Source organism: Marmota marmota, unplaced genomic scaffold (genome assembly GCF_001458135.2).
Source record: "Marmota marmota marmota unplaced genomic scaffold, marMar, whole genome shotgun sequence".
Taxonomy (NCBI): Eukaryota; Metazoa; Chordata; class Mammalia; order Rodentia; family Sciuridae; genus Marmota; species Marmota marmota.
This window is the reverse complement of record NW_026000048.1, coordinates 1,814,285-1,836,879: the sequence shown is the minus strand read 5'-3', so window position 1 is coordinate 1,836,879 and position 22,595 is coordinate 1,814,285. Positions and strand designations below refer to the sequence as shown.

At 46.2% G+C, this 22,595-nt stretch overlaps 1 protein-coding gene across 2 annotated transcripts in view; it reads left to right on the top strand.

Moving 5' to 3' along the window:
• Adarb2 (adenosine deaminase RNA specific B2 (inactive)) overlaps window positions 1-22,595 on the top strand; it is a 474,517-nt gene that overhangs the window by 320,341 nt on the left and 131,581 nt on the right. For both annotated transcript variants that reach the window (XR_007351071.1, XM_015495145.2), the window contains exon 3: window positions 7,697-8,604. Coding sequence is in view for 1 of the 2 variants with exons in the window: in XM_015495145.2 (XP_015350631.1) it covers window positions 7,697-8,604 (908 nt within the window). In the remaining variant the exon portion in view is untranslated. The remainder of the gene's footprint in view (window positions 1-7,696; window positions 8,605-22,595) is intronic.

Here is a 22,595-nt window from a genome sequence, read left to right as displayed (position 1 = left end):
ATCAGCAGCAGGCTGAGTGTGGGCTGAGAGATGCCCATTCAACACCATGCTTTCAAGATCCACTGCCTTTCCTCATGAGCTCTGGAAACTTTCTCTTTCCAACACTGGCTCCCTCACCTCTGCTGACCACTACCCAGAGGTTGAGATTCAACCCAGATACCCCACTAGGAATGACCAAGATCAAGACTTCAGACTGGTCTCAAATCCCACACCTGCACCCTTGGGGATCTGGTGGAGGGGGTCTCCTAGCCTGCCATAGCTGCTTACCCCTGAATAGTGCACACTTGCAGTATGGCTTCATGGGGTCATGGATCATCTGCCAACTGTCCATCCTGATGCATCGTCATGCTACATGTCACCAGCAAATGCCAAGACCAGGTTTCTGTCTGCCAACCCAGCCTCTGGGCATGCACCCTCACATGTCAGTTTTCTTGTGCGCCAAGTCCTCCCTTCTGTGTGAATGAAAACCCAAGCCACCTGCCACTCTCCTACCAGTAAGCCCTGCCACATAGAAGAAGGGTTGTTCCTTTTTGTTAACTGGGGCTGCTTGGCAGCAGAATAACCTTCACCAGGAACAATATTATCTCTTCAAATGTAGCGTGGCGCCTCGGATGGCTGGTTCTCTGGAGCCCTCCTGACCTGGCAGACACGCCAGTGTCATTATTAGTGATGCATGTGATCCCAATGATGCCAACCCATGAAGGGAGCCGGGTGTGCATAATGACCAGGCGGTGGATGCTGGTTCACAAGGGAGCCAGAGGAGGAGGAAGAGGCCCATAAATAAATTCACAAGCGAGTCCAGGCTCCTGCACATGCAGCAGATGAATGATAGTAGTGAGGTGCCATCAAAAGACCCCGGCCTCCTCCTGGCATCCCCACTTTTGAATGATGGCAACTCAGGTCACCAGACATAACACAATCCCAAAGAATATAATTTCACTCTGACAGTAAAATTTAGCCACAGGTATGCCAATATCAAATTTTGCTCTTCCTCCCCAAAATGCAATTCTTTTAGTATATTAAACCTTTAAAGTTAGCACTGTGTTTGCTGACACTTTTTGTCAAATGAGATAATGTGCTTATGAGGCTCAGGAGACAAGTCCATGTGTAAGAGAAGCAGAATGGAAATAATTTCATTTTACATTTTCCCGTACAGATGCCTCCCCGACTTAGACATTTTCTTTTAGTGCCTGGCAGGCTTCAAATTGCTCATGATTGTCCTATTACTGCTTGTAGTATTTATCTAATGTAGTTTGAAGTTATTTACCTGCCTTTTTTCTAATTTCCACAATGGAAGGACATATGTAACTCTCTGAAAAGACCTTATAGAAGTCACAGTTCACAGACGTCTCCTGTTAATATGGTCTTGTAGAATGAGACCATTTGCCAGTGTATCTAGGCTGAAGGGACTGTGGGCACTCAGGGATGCCACCCACCTAGTCTCAGTGGGGGTGGATTTCATTACAGAACATGTTTGGAATCTAGTCAAGAATTTTCCAAGGGAGAAGAAATGTGGTATGAGCCCCAGTGGGGCAGGTGAGGTTGGAGGTTGGTGGAGGGGCCCTGCCCTACTCCCAGAGCCTCCCGTCTCTGCCTCCTCACCAGAGTGGGTGCCCACGCACATACACAGGCTCTGGCTATGTCACATCCCAGATGCTGTTTACCTCCTGTAACCCTCTGTGGGCTGGTAAGAAGCAATGGCTTCTGGCCCAAGTTAGTGACCCCGAGAAGCATTCCAGGGGCTATGGTGTGTGTGTGTGTGTGTGTGTGTGTGAGAGAGAGAGAGAGAGAGAGAGAGAGAAACAGAGCCAAAGAGGGAAGCAAGGGATGGAAACCTTTACATGAATCCTAATGTCGGCTGATGTGACAAGTGACCCCAGTCTGCTGGCCCCACTATCACCACCACCAGTAAACAGGCCAGTTCCTTACAGAGCTACTTCCAACTCTAACATCCTACGAGTCTATGAGTGTCGATTGGCAAGAATAAGAATTATTTGGTAGAATGAATTTCAGAGATGAATTAAAAGACTCAGGAATTCCTCTATCCTCTTATGAGCTGTCCATCTGAATTGTTCTAAGTGTGCACATGTGCACTTTCAGAATCACTTTCACCGCAGAAGTCCCTCAAACCCCACCATCCCAGAACCTCTGGGAGAATCCCAGGCCACTGTGCTTCATGCCCTCAAAGGCTGTGGAGAGTGATCACCCAGCATCCCAACAGCAGAATGCGCATCTGCAGCTCCTGCAGCTCCCAACAAGCCCCAGGTAGAAGCTTCTGTTTCCAAATCACACAATGGGCTCCTGAGGTCCTGAAGCCAAAATGGCTGAGTTCTCATGGCCAGCATGCGGGGAAGGCAGAACCCCACTGCTGGGCTCCAGGGACAAGCAAGCCAGCTCACCAATCTGTGCCATGAGGTCTGGAGGCTGCTTCCTGAGAAAAGGTCAAGCCTCTGGCAGCGATGGGTCAAAACATAAAGAGCGACAGCCAGGGAACGCACAGGCCTGCATGAGACAGCTCCAGGGATCAGAATGGAGGGAACAACTCAGTGTTCCCTGGCCCAGCCCTGGCAGGAGGAAGAACAGAACCATCTAACTGTCAGGCAGACCAGGCATGCATGAGGCAAAGCCGAATTTCCTTTTTCTTGTCTTTTTTATCGTATTTATTTCACGTATGTATGTGTGATATGATATTTGGACACACACACACAAATATATATACATGGTGAGATGATTACTTCAGTTAATCAACTGACATATTCATTTCCCATATCATCACGTGTGTGTGTGTGTGTGTGTGTGTTAACCGGACCTTAAATCTACTCTTAGCCAATGGGCAAACACCTAATCCACCAGAGGCACCCTTAGAAATACTCAGAGAAAGCAGAAAAGGTGCAAAGATTTGTGACATACCTCCAGGGAGCAGTTCCCATGCAACAGGAAAGACAGGAACAAGCAAAAAGTCCCCAACGTCTCTTCACAGCCCAAGTGTAGCTTGGTGTGTGCACAGACCCCCAAGGACAGGAAGTAGAGGACTGGGCTGGGAGTCCCCAGTGCAGACACAGCCCTCTGCATTCAGGTTCTAAAGCACAGGGATGGAACTCAAGCATGTGCAGCGATAAGTAGCTTCCCTCGCCCACATTGACAAGTGAGAGCTTTCCTGGTCTCCTGACCTTTTATCTGTGGGTTACTATATATGACCATTGGGTGTAGGAAATCCATTAGCTAAATGGAGAAAAAAACGAGCATAATTTCCTGGGTCAGAGGAGGGGAGTGTGATGTATTCAATGCCTTCCGGATGGAAGAGGAGAATGTTAACCTGTAAAATCAGAGTCGGAGGCCTGAGAAGACCCTGGGGAGGATTGCTGCAGCAAGAGCCTGGACTGGCCACCAGGTACTGGGCTCCAGTACCTTCCAGCAGCTTCGCAGCAGGGGAGGGTAACCCTATGAGGTGGAGCTCAGTCACACCCTCTCCCAGGGCCTGAGGTGGTACTGCAGGAGGATTACAGGTGTCTGTGCTTCTCCCACTGCACCCAAGTGGCCTAAAAAGAAAAGACTAGGTTTTTGCTTCCTATGCACTGGTGCTCAGGAGATTCTGGCTAGTGTTTGTGAAAACAAATGTCTGCCTTGCTGGTCAAGACAGAGACCGGGGCTTTGCTGTGTGAGAAGCCAGTGCTGCTCCCTTGGCCATGTAGGAGGGAGTGGGAGGCTTTCCAGGTGGTAGACCATGATCTCCAACCCAGCACACCAGAGATGAGGGAATGGCTCACCCTTCTTTATGGGGTATACTAGAATTTCTGGAAAAAATTGATGGAGAATTTCAGCAAGCAAATACACAGGGAGAGAACAAAAGGAAACAAATGAGAAGTATCCACCTCACCATTTCCTTGCTAGTAGCAAAAATTGACTGTTCCCTGCTTGTTCACCTTACAGGAAAATACTATTAAAATCCTCACTCATGACCTCCCACAAGCCTCATAGGCATAAATGACTAAGGAATCATTTGCTCTCTCACCTGCTGGACCCCAGACCCTGTGGAGCAGTTACTGAGCCTCCTCACATCCCGAGGCTCCCAGGACAGAGACAAGAGGCCAGGCCCCAGCTGGCTTTGCCACACTCGCTGGGCTCAGAGGTCCAGTTAGAGCATGTGGGCTAGGGTGTGTGGGCATGTGGGAAAGGGCATGTGGGCCCATGGAAAGGATGCTAATCTCTCTAAACAAGGGTGCCACCCCTCAGAGACTCTAGCTGGGGTCTAGGTGGAGACCAGAGTCTGTACCCTCTATGGGTTGTTATTAATTACTAAGACAGGGCTCCCACTCCAAAGTGGTTTATGCCATAGAAAACTTCAATTATAGCTGACATAGGATGCCGAAAGCTTAGGGGAAAAGCATTGTGCTGTGAGCTCCCTTTCTCTAAGATACAACAGAGGTCATCTGATATGCTGGCCACTTTAATCACACTAACAGTCTTCCTCAATCCCCACATTGTAAGAAATCAATAAGAAATTAGAGCACTCCAAGCAAGTTCCAGGCAATCTAGTGTGGGGGTTTGGGAATTGTATTGTTTGTTCCTTTTTCCATTTGTAAGTTCAGTTTGGAAAATCACAACAGCACATCTGATCTGCTCCCCTTTGGCTTGAAATACCCTTAATGGTACACTTCCTCAAAGTGCATAATGACGAACAAAAATGGTCAAGGTTCAATGCTTGCTATTTATTCCTACTGAAATGGATTGTAAATGAATGTTATACACCTACAACTATAAAGTTCTCAGATGCACACTTTTGAGTAAAATAACCTCCCCAAACTTACTGGTTTTTAGAAGCAAATTGATAGAAACGAGAATAACAGAAGCATTCACAATTTAGAAAATTAATCCAACAAGATCACTTTCAGAGCAGAGCCTAGCACTCCTACTGGCACAACCTCCTTATAGAGACCTGTGAGACTTGTGGTTGTGTGACAAATAGCTTAACCTGGACTAAGAGCAGGCAGCACACCCGGAAAAGAACACACTCACCTATCAGCATAGCTCTCGAAGTCACCTGATTTTCAAAGGCATCTTTTGTACCTGGGAAATTGTACTTCTTTCTTTACTATCCTCCAACAACAATGTCACAAACCAAGGAGTGGGAAGTGCCTATGTGTCAGGGGGGTCTCAACCTGATGGCTTTCAAGCTGCGTGAGGGAAACCTATCCACATGTGAACATCCAGAATTTCTGGAAAAACTTGATGGAGCTGTGGGTTAGCTATAAAAATCACCCTCAGTTTCCACTTGCTTAATGAGAAAAGTCTCATTCACAACCTGCCACAGAGACAAGACCTCCCAGTCCCTGAGAACACATCTAAAGGGCGTAAATGAAAATGTGTCTGTGGTCCTGCCTGACCAGGTCAGCTCACCTGGTCACAAGGGAGGCAGACTGTGGCCTCAGCTTTCTCATGATCTTCCAAAGAGCCCCAAAAGGGGTGTCACTATACAATGGCCAAGATAACGAGGGAACTATTTGGTGTCCATAAAAATCAACTTTGTAGCCACAGCACAGATGAGGGCAATCTGTGACTCCTAGGATTGAATCATATCAGCCAATTACTAAGCTGCATAGGCTTTGTAAGCTACTTTGCCTCTCTGATCCTGAGTTTTCCCACCTATAAGGTGGTGATTCTACTACCCAACAAAGGGCTGATGTGAGGAAGAAGAAACATAGCAAAGTCTGGAATAAAAGAAAACAGGACGGCTCACTACCAGAGTTCTCAGGGTATTTTACAGCAAACTTGAGTTTAGCATTTCAGAGGCATACTCCCCAAAGAAGGGCACCAGGCCCTCAGGAGGTGATCTGGTAATTCACAAGTGAGATTTTTCTAAACAAAACAGCTTTATCAGGAAAAGTGGCCAAAGATGGCCAGTCCAGAAAAATTAAATGATCTCTAAATTCATCCATCACCTACAGTTAACAAGTAATGATTTTGCTAAATTTACTCCAGATAATGTTTTGTAAAAAGAAATAAAACATTACAGATACAATTGAGGGTACCCTCTGGCCTCTCATCCCATCTCCTTCCCTTCCTTCCCAGGGGGAAGTTTGACTGTACCTTTATTATACAGGTATCTATCTGCAGCTTTACCACACAAATGTGATTACATGAGCAATAGATAAAGTTGGTGTTCTTCTCATTCATATTTATGATATCCTACTCTGGATTATTTTGCAAGTTGATTTTTGTCACCTAACATTCATTTCTGAGATTTATCTGTATTGAGGCATAGAGATATAGTCCATCAGATATAATTGCTATACATTTTTCTGTAATATGATTATACTACAATTTATTGCTATTCCTCTAACTGTGGGAAATTCAGGCATTTTCTAAATTTTCAATTTTGCAAAAATACACTGCAATGAACATCTTTGTTAATCTCTGTTTCCATGCATGAAAGTGTCTGTCAGGTGTATCCCCAGCAGCAGAATTTCTGAGTAGGTTATGGACCTCATGATCCTCATTGACTGCTCCCACAATGCCCTCCAAAGGAGTTGTACTTGTGCTCTCTGCCGCTGACCCAAAGGTGCATATCCTTCAAAACACTCTGGCATTTTTAGTCTATTTTCAATGTTTACCTAGCTGGATAAGATGGCAAGAATATCAGGGGCACAAGTCCAGGCAGCAAGCAGGGTCCCTGCTGTCACCACCAACCTGGTTGCCTGGAGCATCCCCAACTGTCCATTCAGACCCATGGTTCCCACCCCATCACATGGACACATCGACTTTTTATCTAATACCAGTGCAGTTCCCAGAGGATGACGGACTTGGTGTGTATGCTGAGTTTTCAGAAACCCCAGGCAATTCCAGTAGTAAGATGCCATGCCCAGCACCTGTGGCCCTGGATGAAGACCATGGGTTGTTCCTCCAGGATGGAGCTAGGAAACACTTTTTTGGAAGACCAAGTAATAAATAGCTCATACTCAGGGTCATGTGATCCCTGTCACAACTCAGCTCTGTTGTTCTTACTTGTAAATGGATGGTGTGCCTTTTGCCCACAAAATGATCTACCAAAACAGGTGGTTTGCTGTGCGCCTCCACTTGGTTGGCTCCTAGCCGTCCCCTCCACCTGAGGCCTCAGGGGACCCCAGCCTTTCTCACCTCCCATGTGAATTAGGGACCATGTCACCAGCAGAGTCCTCTTCATGGGGTGCTAGGGGTATCACAGACATCAGGCACTGATCCTGGAGACCCTGAGAGCAAGTGAAAAGGGAAGGGTCTCCTTGTTGTAGAAAAGGCTTTTGCTGTTGCCCAAAACTCATAGACAGGAAGAGTCCTGTGTCTTTTTCATTCTGGGGAGGTATTGGCAGACAGGAGGGAGGGTACATGGGCAATGACATCATAAACCGCCTTCAGAGCAGCTGGTGGGGAGCCATGAGCCCACTTCCCTCACTCTGCTTCTTCTCAAACTCAGCTACGAGGTCCCCAAGGATGTGGATCCTTTCTTCCATGGGCACCTGGTCCCCACAGGTGAACTCATTCCTCACATTCATCATAGGCCATTCCTTAGAGCACACTTCACAGGCCCTGGTTATGGTACTGATGGCAAGAACTTCATAGGAATGGACTTCAAGTTTCACAATATGGTCATTAGTAATAGTATCTGTCACAAGTGGTGACCTGCCAGTGCCCTAGGTCATGACTAATTTGTTCTCACCTCCAGGTACCAGCAGCACTGAAGTGAAGGAAAACCGCAATGTGAACAACCTGGGAACCAGGCCCCTGCCGCCAGGGGACCGGGCCAGAGGAAGCACACCCAGCATAAAAAGGAAAAGGCCCCTGGAGGAAGGGAACGGGGGCCACTTCTGCAAACTCCAGCTGATCTGGAAGAAGCTCTCATGGTCCATGACACCCAAGAACGCCCTGGTCCAGCTGCACGAGCTGAAGCCAGGCCTGCAGTATCGGATGGTGTCCCAGACAGGCCCAGTGCATGCCCCGGTCTTTGCAGTGGCTGTGGAAGTAAATGGACTCACGTTTGAGGGCACAGGGCCCACCAAGAAGAAGGCCAAGATGCGGGCAGCAGAGCTGGCACTGAAGTCCTTCGTGCAGTTCCCCAATGCTTGCCAGGCCCACCTGGCCATGGGCAGCGGCACAAGTCCATGCACGGACTTCACCTCTGACCAGGCCGACTTCCCAGACACGCTGTTCAAGGAGTTTGAGCCATCGGCACCCAGCGAGGACTTCCCAAACTGCCGCCCTGTGGACACCGAGCTGCTCTCCACAGCCTACCGGCAAGGGCGGCTACTTTGCCACACTCTGGACCTCATGGGACAGGCCAGGCCAGACAGGGCCAGACCGGCCCCCGCAGCCCTGGGTGAGAGGAACCCAGTAGTAGTGCTGAATGAGCTGCGCTCTGGCCTGCGGTACGTGTGCCTCTCAGAGGTGGCCGAGAAGCCTCGCACCAAGAGCTTTGTGATGGCCGTGTGCGTGGACGGGAGGACGTTCGAAGGCTCAGGACGCAGCAAGAAGCTGGCCAAGGGCCAGGCCGCACAGGCCGCCCTGCAGGCCCTCTTCGACATCCGGCTGCCTGGCCACACCCCCAGCAGGAGTAAAAGTAACCTCTTGCCACAGGTGAGATTTCTCAGGTAGCTGCCTGCAGGTGGAAGGATGCTGGGATGGATGTAGCTGGGGCTCCTTGCCATGATGGGGGAGTGGGCAGGCCCCTCTCCTCCTGTGGCTGTGAGCAGAGTGCATCCCTGAGCGCTGGCTGTCCTAAAAAGTCTCCCCTTCCTAACCTTATTGAGAGCAATTTCCAGGCTTTTTGGAGAGAGAGAATCATGAGAATAAAGGAAATAAACAAAGGAATAAATAGAGGAACAAGAATGTCAACGCTCCAACTTAGCAGAGGTGATGACGGAATTCATGAAGCCAGGTGATTTTTACCATGATGACACCACATGCCAGGGAGAAAGGGCAGCCAGTGTGGGGGGGGACTGATTGTCGGGGCCCTTCTCTCCCCACTGAGAGGGTCACACCACAGGAAGGGCAGGCTTTGTTTGCCAGGCCTCTCAGTATCTCAGGAGGCAGGTGAAAAGAGCAGGAGGTGATATAGGTGAGTTGTGTGGGCATCTGGTTGAGTTTCTAGCCAGGGAGCCTGGAGAGACCAAGCAGGTGGGGATTATCCCACTGGAGTCCAGTGCCTCGGGGGCCATAGGGGCATGTCAGGTGGGGGCTCCCCCCAGGACACTGGCGGAGTCTCAGAGTCAGAGGGCAAATATGTGCTGGAAGGCAGAGGACGATGGAAATGAAAATTAACAACTGGAGTCTTGCTTTACTCCACCAACACCATCATTTCCCTGGCCTCTGCATGCACGATCATGGGTCTGCTTTCCTACGTGAGCTTACCGTCACCCATTAAAGCACCATTTTTAGCATGGCCTGTGTGGCAGGAACTATTCTCATACCATTTTAAAACAACCTTATTCTGCCAAGTCTTGTAATTGCTTATTTATGCAAATTATCTTTTTTCTTATCATTGTGAGAATTATTTGTGGGCATCACTAATGTAGTAGATACAGAAAAATTACCTTTATTCATTTGGGGCATCAATCAAGGAAAGAAACACTTTACATAGTTAAAAGGCACTTAGCCGGGTGCGGGATTCATCATAAGTACTTGATAATTGTAAGTTATTTCTGTGATCGCCACCATCACTGCATCACAACACCTAGAAAGGAATCCATTATTTTGTGGTGGGAGATCACGAATCTGTTAAATAAAGCTGGGTTCCGCCAAAACCTCAGCTACTTGCTCAGGGATACTGCATGCAGACACAAAGTGCATAAAGGACTCCCACACACGGAGTCCAAACTGGGTAGAGCATTGACTTATTTATTCACTCCATATTTATTTGATTCTGAGTAGACAGGGGATAGACAATGGGCAAAGCAAGTGTTCTGCTTCTCACAAAGCCTGCACAAGGGAAGAAAGCGAATAAATAAATGAGGTGCTCAGATGGAGAGAGGACTCCTTCTCCTCCCACCTCTACCTCCCGTTCATTCACTTTAAGTTCGAGTGTTTTTTTTTAGAACTTGATGATCATGTGAGGGAGCAGGTGGGAGGGGTTTAGACCATAATCTCCATAATCTAGCCTTTAGATTCACCGTCAAATTAATACACAATCCAAGTGAAAACAGGGAACTGCAAAAGCAAGAACAGCTTCCAGACACATCTCCCAGTGGGCCTTCCTGGGACTTGACCTTCTCCTTTCTTATGTCTCCAACTTATTTATATTCCTCTCTTTTTCCTTTCTGTTCTGTTTCTTTATTATCCATCCTGTGAACTTGCCAAAACATCTATGAACATGCTTTACCCCTGCTGTTTGGGGAAGGGCTGAGCAGGGCAACTTGTCCCTCCCTGAGGCTGCTCATGACCTTTGGCATGACCTTGGTCGGGGAGTGGCCCTTGCCATCTTCTCAGAGAGGTCTCCGCCAGTGTTCTGTGCCCTCCTTCCACTGCTCTTTTACTCTCATCCAACCTGATACTGCTGTAGCAAGACCCTGCCGGGGGCTCTCAGCCAGGCTGGGATTCTTCCATCTAGTAGGAAATGTCCTCGGCCTCCCCCACCCATCTCTGCAGCTTCCCACCCTGAGAAATTGAAGGATGTCAGTGAATTCTGGGTGTGATGCCTCCTTCTTTCATGTTGTCAGCCCTGAGCTCTCACGATGGAGAAACTAGGCAGTGCTACCACTTTGTAATAGTCATTTGACCCCAGAATGCAGCACATCAGTTAAAGCCACGGCTGCTAAATTATTTTTCTCTGACAGTCTGCTAACCACTCCGACTGGATGATGAAGGGCGCAGAGCGGCGTGAGGGTTGCGGGCCATTCATCACACCATGGCATGCCGCCATTCAGGGGGGCTCGTTATCCTCCCTCTCAGCCCCCTTGAGATGTGCACCCCTCAACTGGGTGGGGGCCAGCTATGACCATGGGTCTCAGGACAGGGAATCACAAGCAGTTTGAATTAAAACCTTGTCCCAATGGAGTCTGGATTCAGGGGGAAAAAAACCAAAAGAAAAGATTTGAAGAATCACTGTAAATGCTGCCTAAACCCCGCCACCCCAGGAACTCTGCCTGTGCATCTGCCTGTCTGCACATCATGAACTCCTCGTCAATAGTGCATGGAATCTCCATCTATAGGTCATAGAACCATCTGTTCACCATGGACCCCCATCTATAGAGCATGGACCATCCACGTTCATCTTGCTTCCTGCTCAGCCAGATCCCTGGTCCCAGGGGCAGCATGACTATGGGAGCATGACTCTTACTTTAAGTCCCTAGAGGTATGGCCCTTCATGATCTGTATACAACTTCTCTCCTAATAGCAGCCATGGGTGGAGCTAACCAAACATCTTCTCAAATCTGTAACTATGCTCTCAGAAAAATGCAGGCTTGGCCTCCATTGAGCAACGACACCTCCACTAAAGTCAGCTTTAGGAGCATGGTTGGAAGAATGCAATTTCTGCAACTTGGGTATTAAAAAACATCAGTATTTAGTATTCTTTGCCCAAATATCCAGGCTTTGCTACACACAGGCAGTCAGACTGGCAGGACAACAAACCAAAGTGTGTTTCAATGATCCACATGTCACTTCTATAGCTGCCAATAGATGCTGGGTCTGTTTAATGCTTTAACCAATGGCTGGGACTTACCAACAAAGCTTCAAAGCTGTCCTAGTAAGAATTCTCCTCTGTAAGTGATAGTCTGTGAAGAGTGTTTCATGTGTGACAGCTCATTAGGAATAGCTAGAGTAGCATGTTTAAGATGCTGCTGGAAGAAATGTAGTAGGTTCTCCAGTGAGATCAGCAGTATGCATTCCAGAAAGTGCATCCTGGTTGGAGAGTCCTCCTGATTCCTAGTAGGAGAACTGCTCTGCCTGGGACTTGTACACCTTTAGAATATTGTGAGCTGTTCTCAGCCTCCACCTGGGGTAGTCCCACCAAAGAGCAGGTCACGGTCTTGCTTCCCAGCAAGAACAATTGTAAGGCAGCAACACCTGTGCCAACTTACCTCCAAAGCCTGTGTACTGCATCTGTGGGCATAATATTATTCATTGTGGTCATAATCCAGACCTGTTTGCAGTCGGGATTCTGAAACAATAAGTTCCAAAGCATGATATTCTCAATGAAGGTTTAAATCACAAGTGTGATTTTTCTATAATTGAATCCTCACCCTTTCCTGTACCTGGAGGTGTGTTGTAAGAACCTGGGTAGCCTCATACTCTCAATTTCTTGAGATCCGACTCTTGGCGAGAGTGGATAAGCCAAGTGTCCATTAAATTCTTTAAAGCATGGGGAAGACTTCAATGTTCAAGGTCTACTATGCTGATAGAGTGTGCAGGCCAGGGACTCCATAAATATCTGTTGATAACTGCAGTGCCCACCAGGAGATGGCTGGGAGGCTCTATCCAAATCCTTCATGTTTTCTTTATCTGCAACTAGTACAATATTCCTCTGGGCTAACCAGATACTTGGAAGTAAGAACGAGACCCCGTGAGAATATAAATACACATGACCTTGGAAGCATAGTCATGAAAAATGATAAAATCACAAAACCTATTCTCTCTTCGGTCTTCACTTCCCACGCCTAGCATGGAAAGAGTTGAATTCATAAAAGCATAAATTCAGCAATAAAAGCCTATTTTTTCAGTATTTCCTTTCCATGAAAACTTGTTAGAAAAGAGAACAAAGGATACTATAGTAATACTATTTTAAAAAAAAAATAAAAATCATCCTGGCACATAGTAACTCTAAAAAAAACAGTTTATTGGGTTAGTTGTAGACTTCTCATTCATCATCAATTAATTATTTCTTTTTTTTAATTTTTTTTTATTTCTATGGCAAGCTCATTGGTGTTGATATGCCTGCAAAGAAAAGAGTTAGTCAAAGCAACTAAAATACACCTTTCCCTTGGAGTAAGAGAGAGGACACCTTTGAAACTAACTCATATAGATTAGCTGCTCGAATGGAGTCCTTTAAGGTCATTTTAGGGAAATTTATCCTTGTGGCTTCAGTTCTAGCTAAGTCTTCCATTGCACCACATGCTTGCTCAGTTCCTTATTCTTATTCTACGTCCTGCTCTTGGCAGCTATTAATATTAAATGGGGGGAAACAAAACATGAGAATACACAAAATAATTGAAAAGAACCACTTTTTAAGTTTTGAGTATTTTATAGCACATTTTGATCAGACTATTGTACATGGTCCCATTTCATGAAGTGTGTTCCTAGAATTATCAGTGGACCCGGGGACAAAGTCTGTGGCCACTTTAGCAACAGCTGCTCTACAGGACACAGATAAGCTGTCTGCACCATGTCTCTGTCCTGATCCTAAATGCCCAGGTGACCCCCAGCTGCCTTTGACCACTTCGCAGATTGTTTTTCTAGTCTCATTCCCTCCATGCTAATTCATCTTCTTTGAAAAGAAAGCAGCGTTCTTACTTTTGTAAAGCAGAACTATTCATTAATATCACCATAACAAATTAGCAATGGAAAGGTCCCCAAAGTTTAAATAGGCTTAAATTAAAAGTGAATAGGTGTGGAAATTACATTTGCCTAGCTTTGAAATAGCTTACTGCCCCCTGTGCCTGAGCTGGTTTACCTGAAAACAGATATGCTTCTCTAGAGACAAGACATCCACCCACATGGGGTCCTCCTCACTAGGCTAGGGATGAGGGTCCCCTCACACTTCCTCGAAGCTCCAAGAAGAGACAGGAAGTGCTGACTCAGCCATTGGCCAAGTGTCAGCCTGAGACCCATTCCAGAATGCCATCTGAGCTGATGATACCCAGTGCAATGCAGCTCTCCAAGCAGAAAGGAATGATCCCGAATTCCCGATGATCTTCTCAAAAAGGTCGGATTTCTTTACACCGTGGCAAAAGCATACATTCTAGTTTTTAGGCAGCTGTAGTTTGACATTGTTATAGCTTTTCTTAGCTCTGACTTCCTAATGTCTCCCTGAAGCTCTGGGAGCAGGTCAGAACTCAAGGCATCCTAGGACCCACCAGAACAACAGACCATAATATGAACTCCACCTCAGGAGAGCATCTGTCCACAGAGAAACCCAAGCAAAACAGGCTTCGGCCTCCTGCTGAATCTCTAAACTTACCAGCCAACCTGGGGTCTCAGGAAATTTTTTTTCTGAGCTCTACGGGGGTTACCTGATGATGAGAGGCAACAAGCAGCAGGTAGCAATGCCTCTTCTCCCTTGCCTTTCCCACTACTTAAAGACTTGAACCCTGACCACTCTCCTTAAAAAGTTGGAAGGCATCAGGAATCAAAAGTACCTCCTCCCGTGGAACTGGCCTGGGCACAGCCTCAAAGATGGAGCTGGTTCCAATAAAGTTAGAATTTAAAAGATACCTGAGCCACTGACTTGAGAGGATGTGATCATCAGCCCTAGAGTGGGGAGCTATCCCTCACCCATGAAGGATTTCCATCTAATTTTGTGGAGAAAGAAGTAAAGAAAAAGGCACTCAAAGTTTACTTTCATTATATGTATTGTTGAAATTGAGCAATTTGTGTGGGCCTTGTGCAAGTATATCTGCTAATCACTCACCTTGAGATAGCAGCACATACAAGTGCTTAAATGCCACCATTCGAGTCAGAGAAAATCAGTTTTTTACGCCGACTGCCAACTCTATGCTTCAGTCAACCCCATATTAAGCATCTCTCAATGTCCCATCCCTTGGCTAACCCATCTTTTAATATCCCCCTTCCCAAAGCAACCAAGATGATGAGATCTGATACAACATAATCATCTTTGCTGTCTGAACTTCATCCCTACCTTTCATACCACCTAGTGTCAGGAAGTAAGTGTTTTAGTCAACTTTTCATTGCTGTGATCAAAAGACCTGACAAGAAAAACATAGAGGAGGGAAAGTTTGTTTCTGCTCATAGTTGCAGAGTTCAGTCCATGATCGGCCAACTCCATAGGTCTGGGCCCAAGATGAGGCAGAACATCAAGGCAGAAGGGGTGGTGGTGGAGAAGAGTGTCTCAGAACATGATGGCCAGGAAGCAGAGAGAGTCTGTTCATCAGGGACAAAATATAAACCCCAAAGCCATGCCTCCAGTGACCCACCTCCTGCAGCCACTCCCTATCTGCCTACAGTTGTTGTCTAGTTAATCTATACCAGTGGATTAATCCACTGATTAGGCTACACCTCACCCCTCTTATAATCTAATCATTTCACCTCTAAAAATTCTTGCACTCTCTCACACATGACTTTTGGAGGGATACCTCATAACTAAACAATAACTGAAAGAGAGTAGATAATGTCGCAGATTGTTAAATAATGATTTGCATAATTCATGATTTGCATAAGTATGAATGTATGAGCCCCTGGCTTGGACCCAGCCCACATAAACATCGGGCAGATTCTTTGTCAGAAAGTGTGCATTTCAGTGACCTATCATGGAAGAAAGGACACTACCTGCATTGGTGGCCTGACAGCTCATCCATTCAGCATTTTCTAAAAGAAAGGAAAGCCGACTTCTCTAACCCACAGAATGGAGCCTCCTGGGCGAAGGGGTGTGAGGCTTGCAGGGCTATACCCATGAGTAAATGTGCCACCCTCTATGCTGCACTCCTCTCCCAGAAGCTCAGGCTGCCTGGTCAGCCTTGAGTACCCACAATCAGTTCACTCTCTGAATTAGTCACCAACCAAGGAGGAACAGTTCCTTGGCTGCCTTTTTATAGATTAAAAAATAGTCTTTGTTTAGCTGTGAAAATGCCTTTCACGGCCACTCAGCCTTGGGAAGGGAGGGAATCGTTCTTCCCACAGAGAGCAGTCACTGGCGTGTGCAATGTCAGAAAAACCCGCGCAGCCAGGTGAATCCAGGGAAGGTGGACTGGTGGCACCTTGGCCTTGGCACTGGCTTTGTGCCCACCCCTGCCTCTCTCTGAGGTGTGGGGGTGTGGCCCTGGGAACAGGTGTTTGAACTGGGTACTGTGAATTTGGATCTGTGAAGGGAAATATTAGCAATGTAAACTGTGCTCATAAAGACCCTAGGAGAAGGAACCAGAGCCTTGGCTTTCACCACGTGGGACGAATGTGAATTCCACATTCTTTCTGAGCATTCCTCATGTGCTGGGGCAACGAGAATGTGCCTTTCCTATTAGACAACATGATGGATTTCCATCTACAACCCGGTACACCTTAGAAAGAAGAGAACCTGTGGCCAGTTCCTGCCAGGGCTTGTCTTATCTCCTTGCCCAGCTATTACCATCCCCTTTGGGTAGAAACTAGTTGTTACAAATTTGTTTTCATAAATAAATCTCATGGAGGCTGATCACGAGAGTTTCTTATTTCAAAGCAGGTTGAGGGTTCAGAAATTAATTTGTTTAGAAGCTGTCTGTTTACCGCTATGAACCCTTATTTATCCTGACATTCACTGTTTTGTTATTTCACATGTGCATACGATCATCAAGGGCTTGAAGCAGGACAGGCCCTGGAAGGGAGTTCCTGACAATAAAGCCAGAAATCAATTATTAGAGATGATGTCAAATTTCTCTTGCTGAAATGATCTTAGTGTATAACTTGAGTAAAGGATTGAATAGAAACTAGTTATGTAGGAACTCAGCCCTTCTGTCCCAGAAAATGCTCAATAATTCTATAACTCCCTTAGGAGGAGAAAGAGGAAATTCTTTCTGAATTTTAAAATTGACTGAATTCACTGAGGTGAATTCCCATTTCTTGAATTGGGTTGCTCTGTAGATACTTGGTGTGAGAAAAGTGTAGGGAAGGGAGACAGAAGAGACTCAGGGTGCTTTATCTGGAATCAAGATATCATCCTGAGAAGGGGCTTCTCCTCCAGGTTGGGGCCACCTTTGTTCCTCCAAAAACAAACATTGAAACCCCAAGTCCTCTCACTGTCCTTCTGGCCCAGATAAGTACCCTGGCATGCTCAGCAAGCTGGGACAAGCTGGACCTCCCACAGACGAGACCTCCTGGTTCCAGTAACCAGGCATCCTTATGGTTTCTGTGGAGTTCTGTCATTTCCACCTACACACCCTGGACTGGCTCTTCTCTGAGCTCAGCTCTAAGATGGAGCTCTGGGCCTACCCTCTAGCAGCCGGGTTCCCAGGATTTCCTTGCAGCCTGGGAAAGCTCTCTGCTTCTCTGCAGTTGTGCTCTCCCCTCCTCTGCAAACGCTTGACACCATTTGAAGTAGGCATTGTTTGGTTTTCCTTCTTTCAGCACCTCCACCTCTTGTGGCCACAAATACCCTCTTGTGACCCACAGAGGAGGGCAGGGTGGCCTGTTACAGAAGGAAAACACCCTCCTGCAGATCCAGCCATCCCTGAACATTGCCAACCTTTCTTCTTGTCCTGTTTTCTCAGAAGAGGAACTGACATCCAGAACAATAGTACAGACCACTGTTACTACACATGAAAAAAAATATTAGAAAATCCCTCTTTAATTAGGTATTGAAGGCTTTTCAGACACTTAAGACATATATATACACATATATATACACAACATTTAATATGCTTTTATGTGTGCAAAAGATGCATTATACAAGTTACATACAATGCATACTATGTTTATATGACATACATTTATACAACCTATATACAATGTTCCCTGAACATTTACACAATAGCTTCTACCACTTTTCTTTCTATTGAAACATAATTGGTGAAATTTAAGGGAAAAGATTCTACAAATATGTATTTCAATCCATATAATCCCAACACTATGTTTGGAATTTTCAAATGTAATTAATATAACTATTCGTTAGTTAAGTAGAGTTTAAGGCCAAACTTCACGGATCATCTCATCATTTTATAATTACAATCAAATACAGTGGTGATGGCAACATTAGTAGCTAATATTTTGGGGGCACTTCCTCTGTGTTGCCTTTTATTCTAAGGACTTTACGTGTAACAGCACTTTCAATCCTCAAATAAAACCTGTGAGGTAGACACAAATGATGTTCCCATTTTTCAGATGAGGGCATTGGGGCACAGAAAAGCTATGCCTCTTGCTCACAGTCGAGCTGCCATGCATTAGCACTGGGAGAATAATTACAAATAGGTCAGGTTAGGACTGGAGCAGTGAACTTGTCCTCGGGATGCCAACCCACCATATTCTCCCAGCCTCCAATGGCTTCATAGGCTTATGAAGGGATGAAACATTTAGTTTAAAGAGCAGCTTGTGACTTGGTATGAATGACCCCAAAAGTGTTTGTTATTACTTCCAAACTTGGAGATGTCACTGTGGACTAACAAAAAGGAGTTGATTGAATGCAGAGGCTGACTATGTGAAGGGGGAAGGTGGGGTGCGGACACACAACTCGGTCTCATGTAGGCAGGGGACCCCTGACTATGTGGAAGCCTTGTATAAGTGCTTGAGAGGGAAGCCTGGAGGGTCAAGGCCACTTGACCACCCCTGGATTCAGATCCTATCACGCATCCTCGATGCAGCTCTCTGTCTCTGGCAGATGCCTCCATGGGGAAGGGAGCTGGAGGGAGCCCACCTATAGCTCCCCCCAGGGAAGATCGCTCTTGTCAGCAGGAAGCCTGCAACCTCACTGGCATAGACAGGCTTTGTTGGCGTGGCCTGTCCCTCCTTCCTTTGGGATTCATCGTTACATTGAAAAGGAGAGAGACAGCAGAAAGGAGATGGCAGTGGGAGAATGCCAGCATTTAAATGAGCCAGAGAAAGAAAAGAAGAATACCTCAGAGACAGAGGAAAGAGTCCCCAGGCACAGGGAGCCAAGGGGACACAAGGACGAGGACAAAAGCACACATAGGGGACTGCCAAGGTTGCCTTTGCCTCCTCAACCCCAGAGGACACCCAGGGAAGAGCCCCGCTCCCTGGAGACTTCTCTCATTCACCAGTTGCAGCCAAGCCTCCTGCTGTGCTTCGTCTCTGCAGCCCCAGCCCAGTGAGTTGCTGGGCTGTTTTCATTTGCACCCTGTCTTTGTGCTGTCACACTTGCCCCTAGCTCAGTTTATGCTTTTTGTTGAGAAAGCCCTCAGGACCAAGCAAGAGCTCTGGACACACCAGGGGCCTGAGGTCACATGGTGATGGCAGAGGCCACATTAAGTCCAAAAGTCAGCATCTGGAATCAGGACCCCACCCTTGGGCTTCGTATCCTAAACTTCTGCTCATCTTTGTGTGGGCTCAGGCTCCCTGGGAGACCAATGACAGAGTGGGGCATGTAGGAGGTTCGCTGGGGTTGAAGGAAGTGAGGGAAGGGATGCAGAATTCTGCAGGGAAGTTCCTCAGACCCATGGAGAGAAGAGGGGAAGGAGCACAATTGGGCTGAAACACCACGTGCACCAGACAGGTTCTGGGCCAACCCCACAGGGAGCTCCAGCACAAGCACTGACCTGACCACTCCAGGTGTTCCTGGACTTGGCCATTGCCTTCAACAGCCCAGGAAGGACAGCAGCTTGAGCACCTGCAGATGAAAAGGTGATACCCAGGATATGGACCCCTGACCACTCACCTGCAGATTGCAGCCTTCAGGCCAGCAGCCCCGACTGGCTATCTAGAAAAACCCAGACTCCTGGGACCCCATCCTGAATCAGCATTTGATAAAAACAGGCAATAAAGTTTTCTTTATAAATGTCAAAGATTATTTCCAGGAAGCTTAAAGTGATGGATGAATGTTCTTCCCCATGAAAAACAATTTGGTAGCCACTCCCATCCCATCTCCTGATAACACAGTGTACCCCCACACTTGCCAGGACCGGATGGGCACCATCATGCCAGTGCCCTTGGCTCATTTCTTCTCTGTCTTCTTTCACATTCACTTTTCAACTACCCTGGATTCTCTTGGGTAGCAATCCTGTATATCCTAAGGCTATACTTAATGTCTTACATACCTCTGACCCCAGGGGAGTAATTTTTATATGTGCATTCTGTTGGCAAATTTTTATGTAATGTTTATTACATGCCAATTTTGGTAAACATTTAGATAATGCCCTATTATGTGCCAGAACTGACTGAAGTGTCCACAGACTTGCCAAGGGTCATATAGCGAATGAGCACCGAGAGTTGAGCTTAGAAACTCAGCCCCTGGACCCCTGCCATCTATGCCTTCCAGCTCTCTTCTAAGACAGTGATACATTACACAGCTGTTCATCCTCGGGAGAAGCTTAGTATGGCCTCCTGAGCCAAATACCTGCATCCACACACCTGTTGTGATACCTACATCCCTTCCACCCTTGGATCCTTGATTCCTTGCCTATAAAAGCTCTCCATTGACAGAAGAGCCAGGAGATTCAAGTGGGTTAACACAAGGGCTTAGAATAGCATTTAGCACACTGCAGACCCTATGGAGGCATCTCTCATTCTCATTCCAGGAAAACCAGCTCTGGAAACATGACATCTATGAGCAGATGTGCCTTTTTGGAGAAAGGAAAGGGAGACATAGTCCAAGAAAAACTTGCATGAGCTCTCCTAATGTAGGGAGAGAGCAGCTTCTAAAATGCTGAGGGGCAGCAGAGGGCTGGCTGGGGAGGTGAAGATCTGGGGTCTTGACAGCTTTTGGCCACTCCAAAGAGGGCCCCTGGCTCCCTGGGCCTCAGTTGCCTTGTCTTGGAAGTAAAGGACAGTGATTGAATGCTTACTTTCAGCTCTCACATTCTGAGAACATAAAACCTCATATGAGATGCCATCTGTCAGTGTGATGTATACAGTATGGGAGAAATACGCTGGCGGCCACTTATCTGATAGCATTTAAAGAGCAACAAACAAACACATCACCATGTTGACATGCAATCTGCATCATCTTGCCCAAAACCAAAACTTGTATTTTCTCACTCCAGTGGTGCTTTCTATTAAAATCTAGTTTTCTAAATCAGAGGAAAGACTGAGGACACAAAGCAGGTGGGAGAAGGCAGAGATAATGCTTTTGCTCTCACCTGATGGTTGTGTGGACTCTGGCTGGCTTAAGGGGAACCCGCTGCCCCCTGTACAGCGTGCAGAAATGGGGATAAAGGTGAAACTTCTGAGGATCTTTCACCTCTAACAGTCTCATTCTCCTGCCTCTAGCATCTTAGCACTGGAAAACTCTTTGTCAGGGTTGGTGGCCAGCTTGCTGTCCATTCTGTTGAAATGTGTTGCATCTAGAAGTGTTTCCTGTCTCAAAAGTGTTGAAGTGTTTCCTCAAACCGCCCCCCACCATGCTCCCAGAACATTCTGAAGTGCAAGGACTCAACCACATTCAGATCCAGTGTATGCCTCTTATTATCAACTCCTGTTTTGTATGTTGATTTTGTTAGTAAAATGCACTGGCTACCTGGGTTCAGCCAGGTTTGGAGGGATGCCTAACTGCACAGCAATGTGTGAGCCTTTGATGACACAAGTTCATTGTTCCCAGATCTCAGTCTGTCCCCCTTCACCTCACGTACTTGTCACTCCCTCATCTGAACATCTCAGAGTCTAATGATGCATGGAGGGTAATAAAGTGGAACGATAGTTTGTAACAATAGCACCACAATTAAATGTTTTTAAAAATGTGTTTTCCTAAATTAATGCACTCAGTGGAATTGTGAATGCATTCAAGTATTCAAAATTAAAGGCATACAGACACTAAGCATGGCATGAGAGAGGTTTTAAAAAAATACAGGAATGTTTCTTCTGATCATGATCATAATAAATACAATGATAAAAGCTATCCTCTGCCTTCCTTGTAGGTGTCTCCATTTTGTCTTAACCATGTTTCATTTGTGACAATTTTAGTAAAATTTAATGGATGGAGTTGGAGAATATCTTGCTAAGGGAAATAAGCCAATCCTACAAAACCAAAGGCTGAATATTTTCTCTAATATGCAGATGCTAATTCACAATAAGGCAAGGGGAGGGGGTACTAAAGAAGAATAGTGTGACCTTAGATTAGGTAGAGGGAAGTGATGGGAGGGCAGAGGAGGGGATGTGGGGATAGAAAAGATAGTAGAATGAAACAGACATTATTACTTTATGTATATATAACCAATATTATTTTGCAACATGTAAACTAAGAAAAGTGGGAAATTTTATCCCATCTATGTATGATATATCAAAGTGCATAAATGCATTCTATCGTCATGTATAACTAATTTAAGCAAATTTAAAAATTAATTTTTAAAAAGTGTTTAGTAAAATGTCTCTCTTTGGATATAGGATTTGGGGTTGAGGTTCTGTTTGTTTATCTAAATTGAGAAATCAAAGTGAATGTTTCTATAAAATACGTGGATTAGCTTATAGCATGCATGAAATGTTGTTCTGGATCTCAATGCCTAAAAACAGGAATTTGGAGTACTAAAGAACAGGTCAAAAAAGGGAAAGATATGCATGAATGAGGCCTTTATATCTAGCACAGAATTCTCCTCCTGCCCCACAGCAAAGAGGGGGATGCAGCTCTGAGCTGTCCTAACATTCAGAATTACAAGACCTCCTAGACCATCCCAGCAGCCCTTGCTGTACAGCCCACTCTCACAGCAGAAAGGCAGATCCTTGAAAGGCCCTGTGCATGAAGCTGGGAAGGCTCAGCCACCATCAGTTCCCAAGGGCTGCAGCAGAATGTGGCAATCAACAGCTAGAGGGTGGTTGAGCTGTGATAGCTG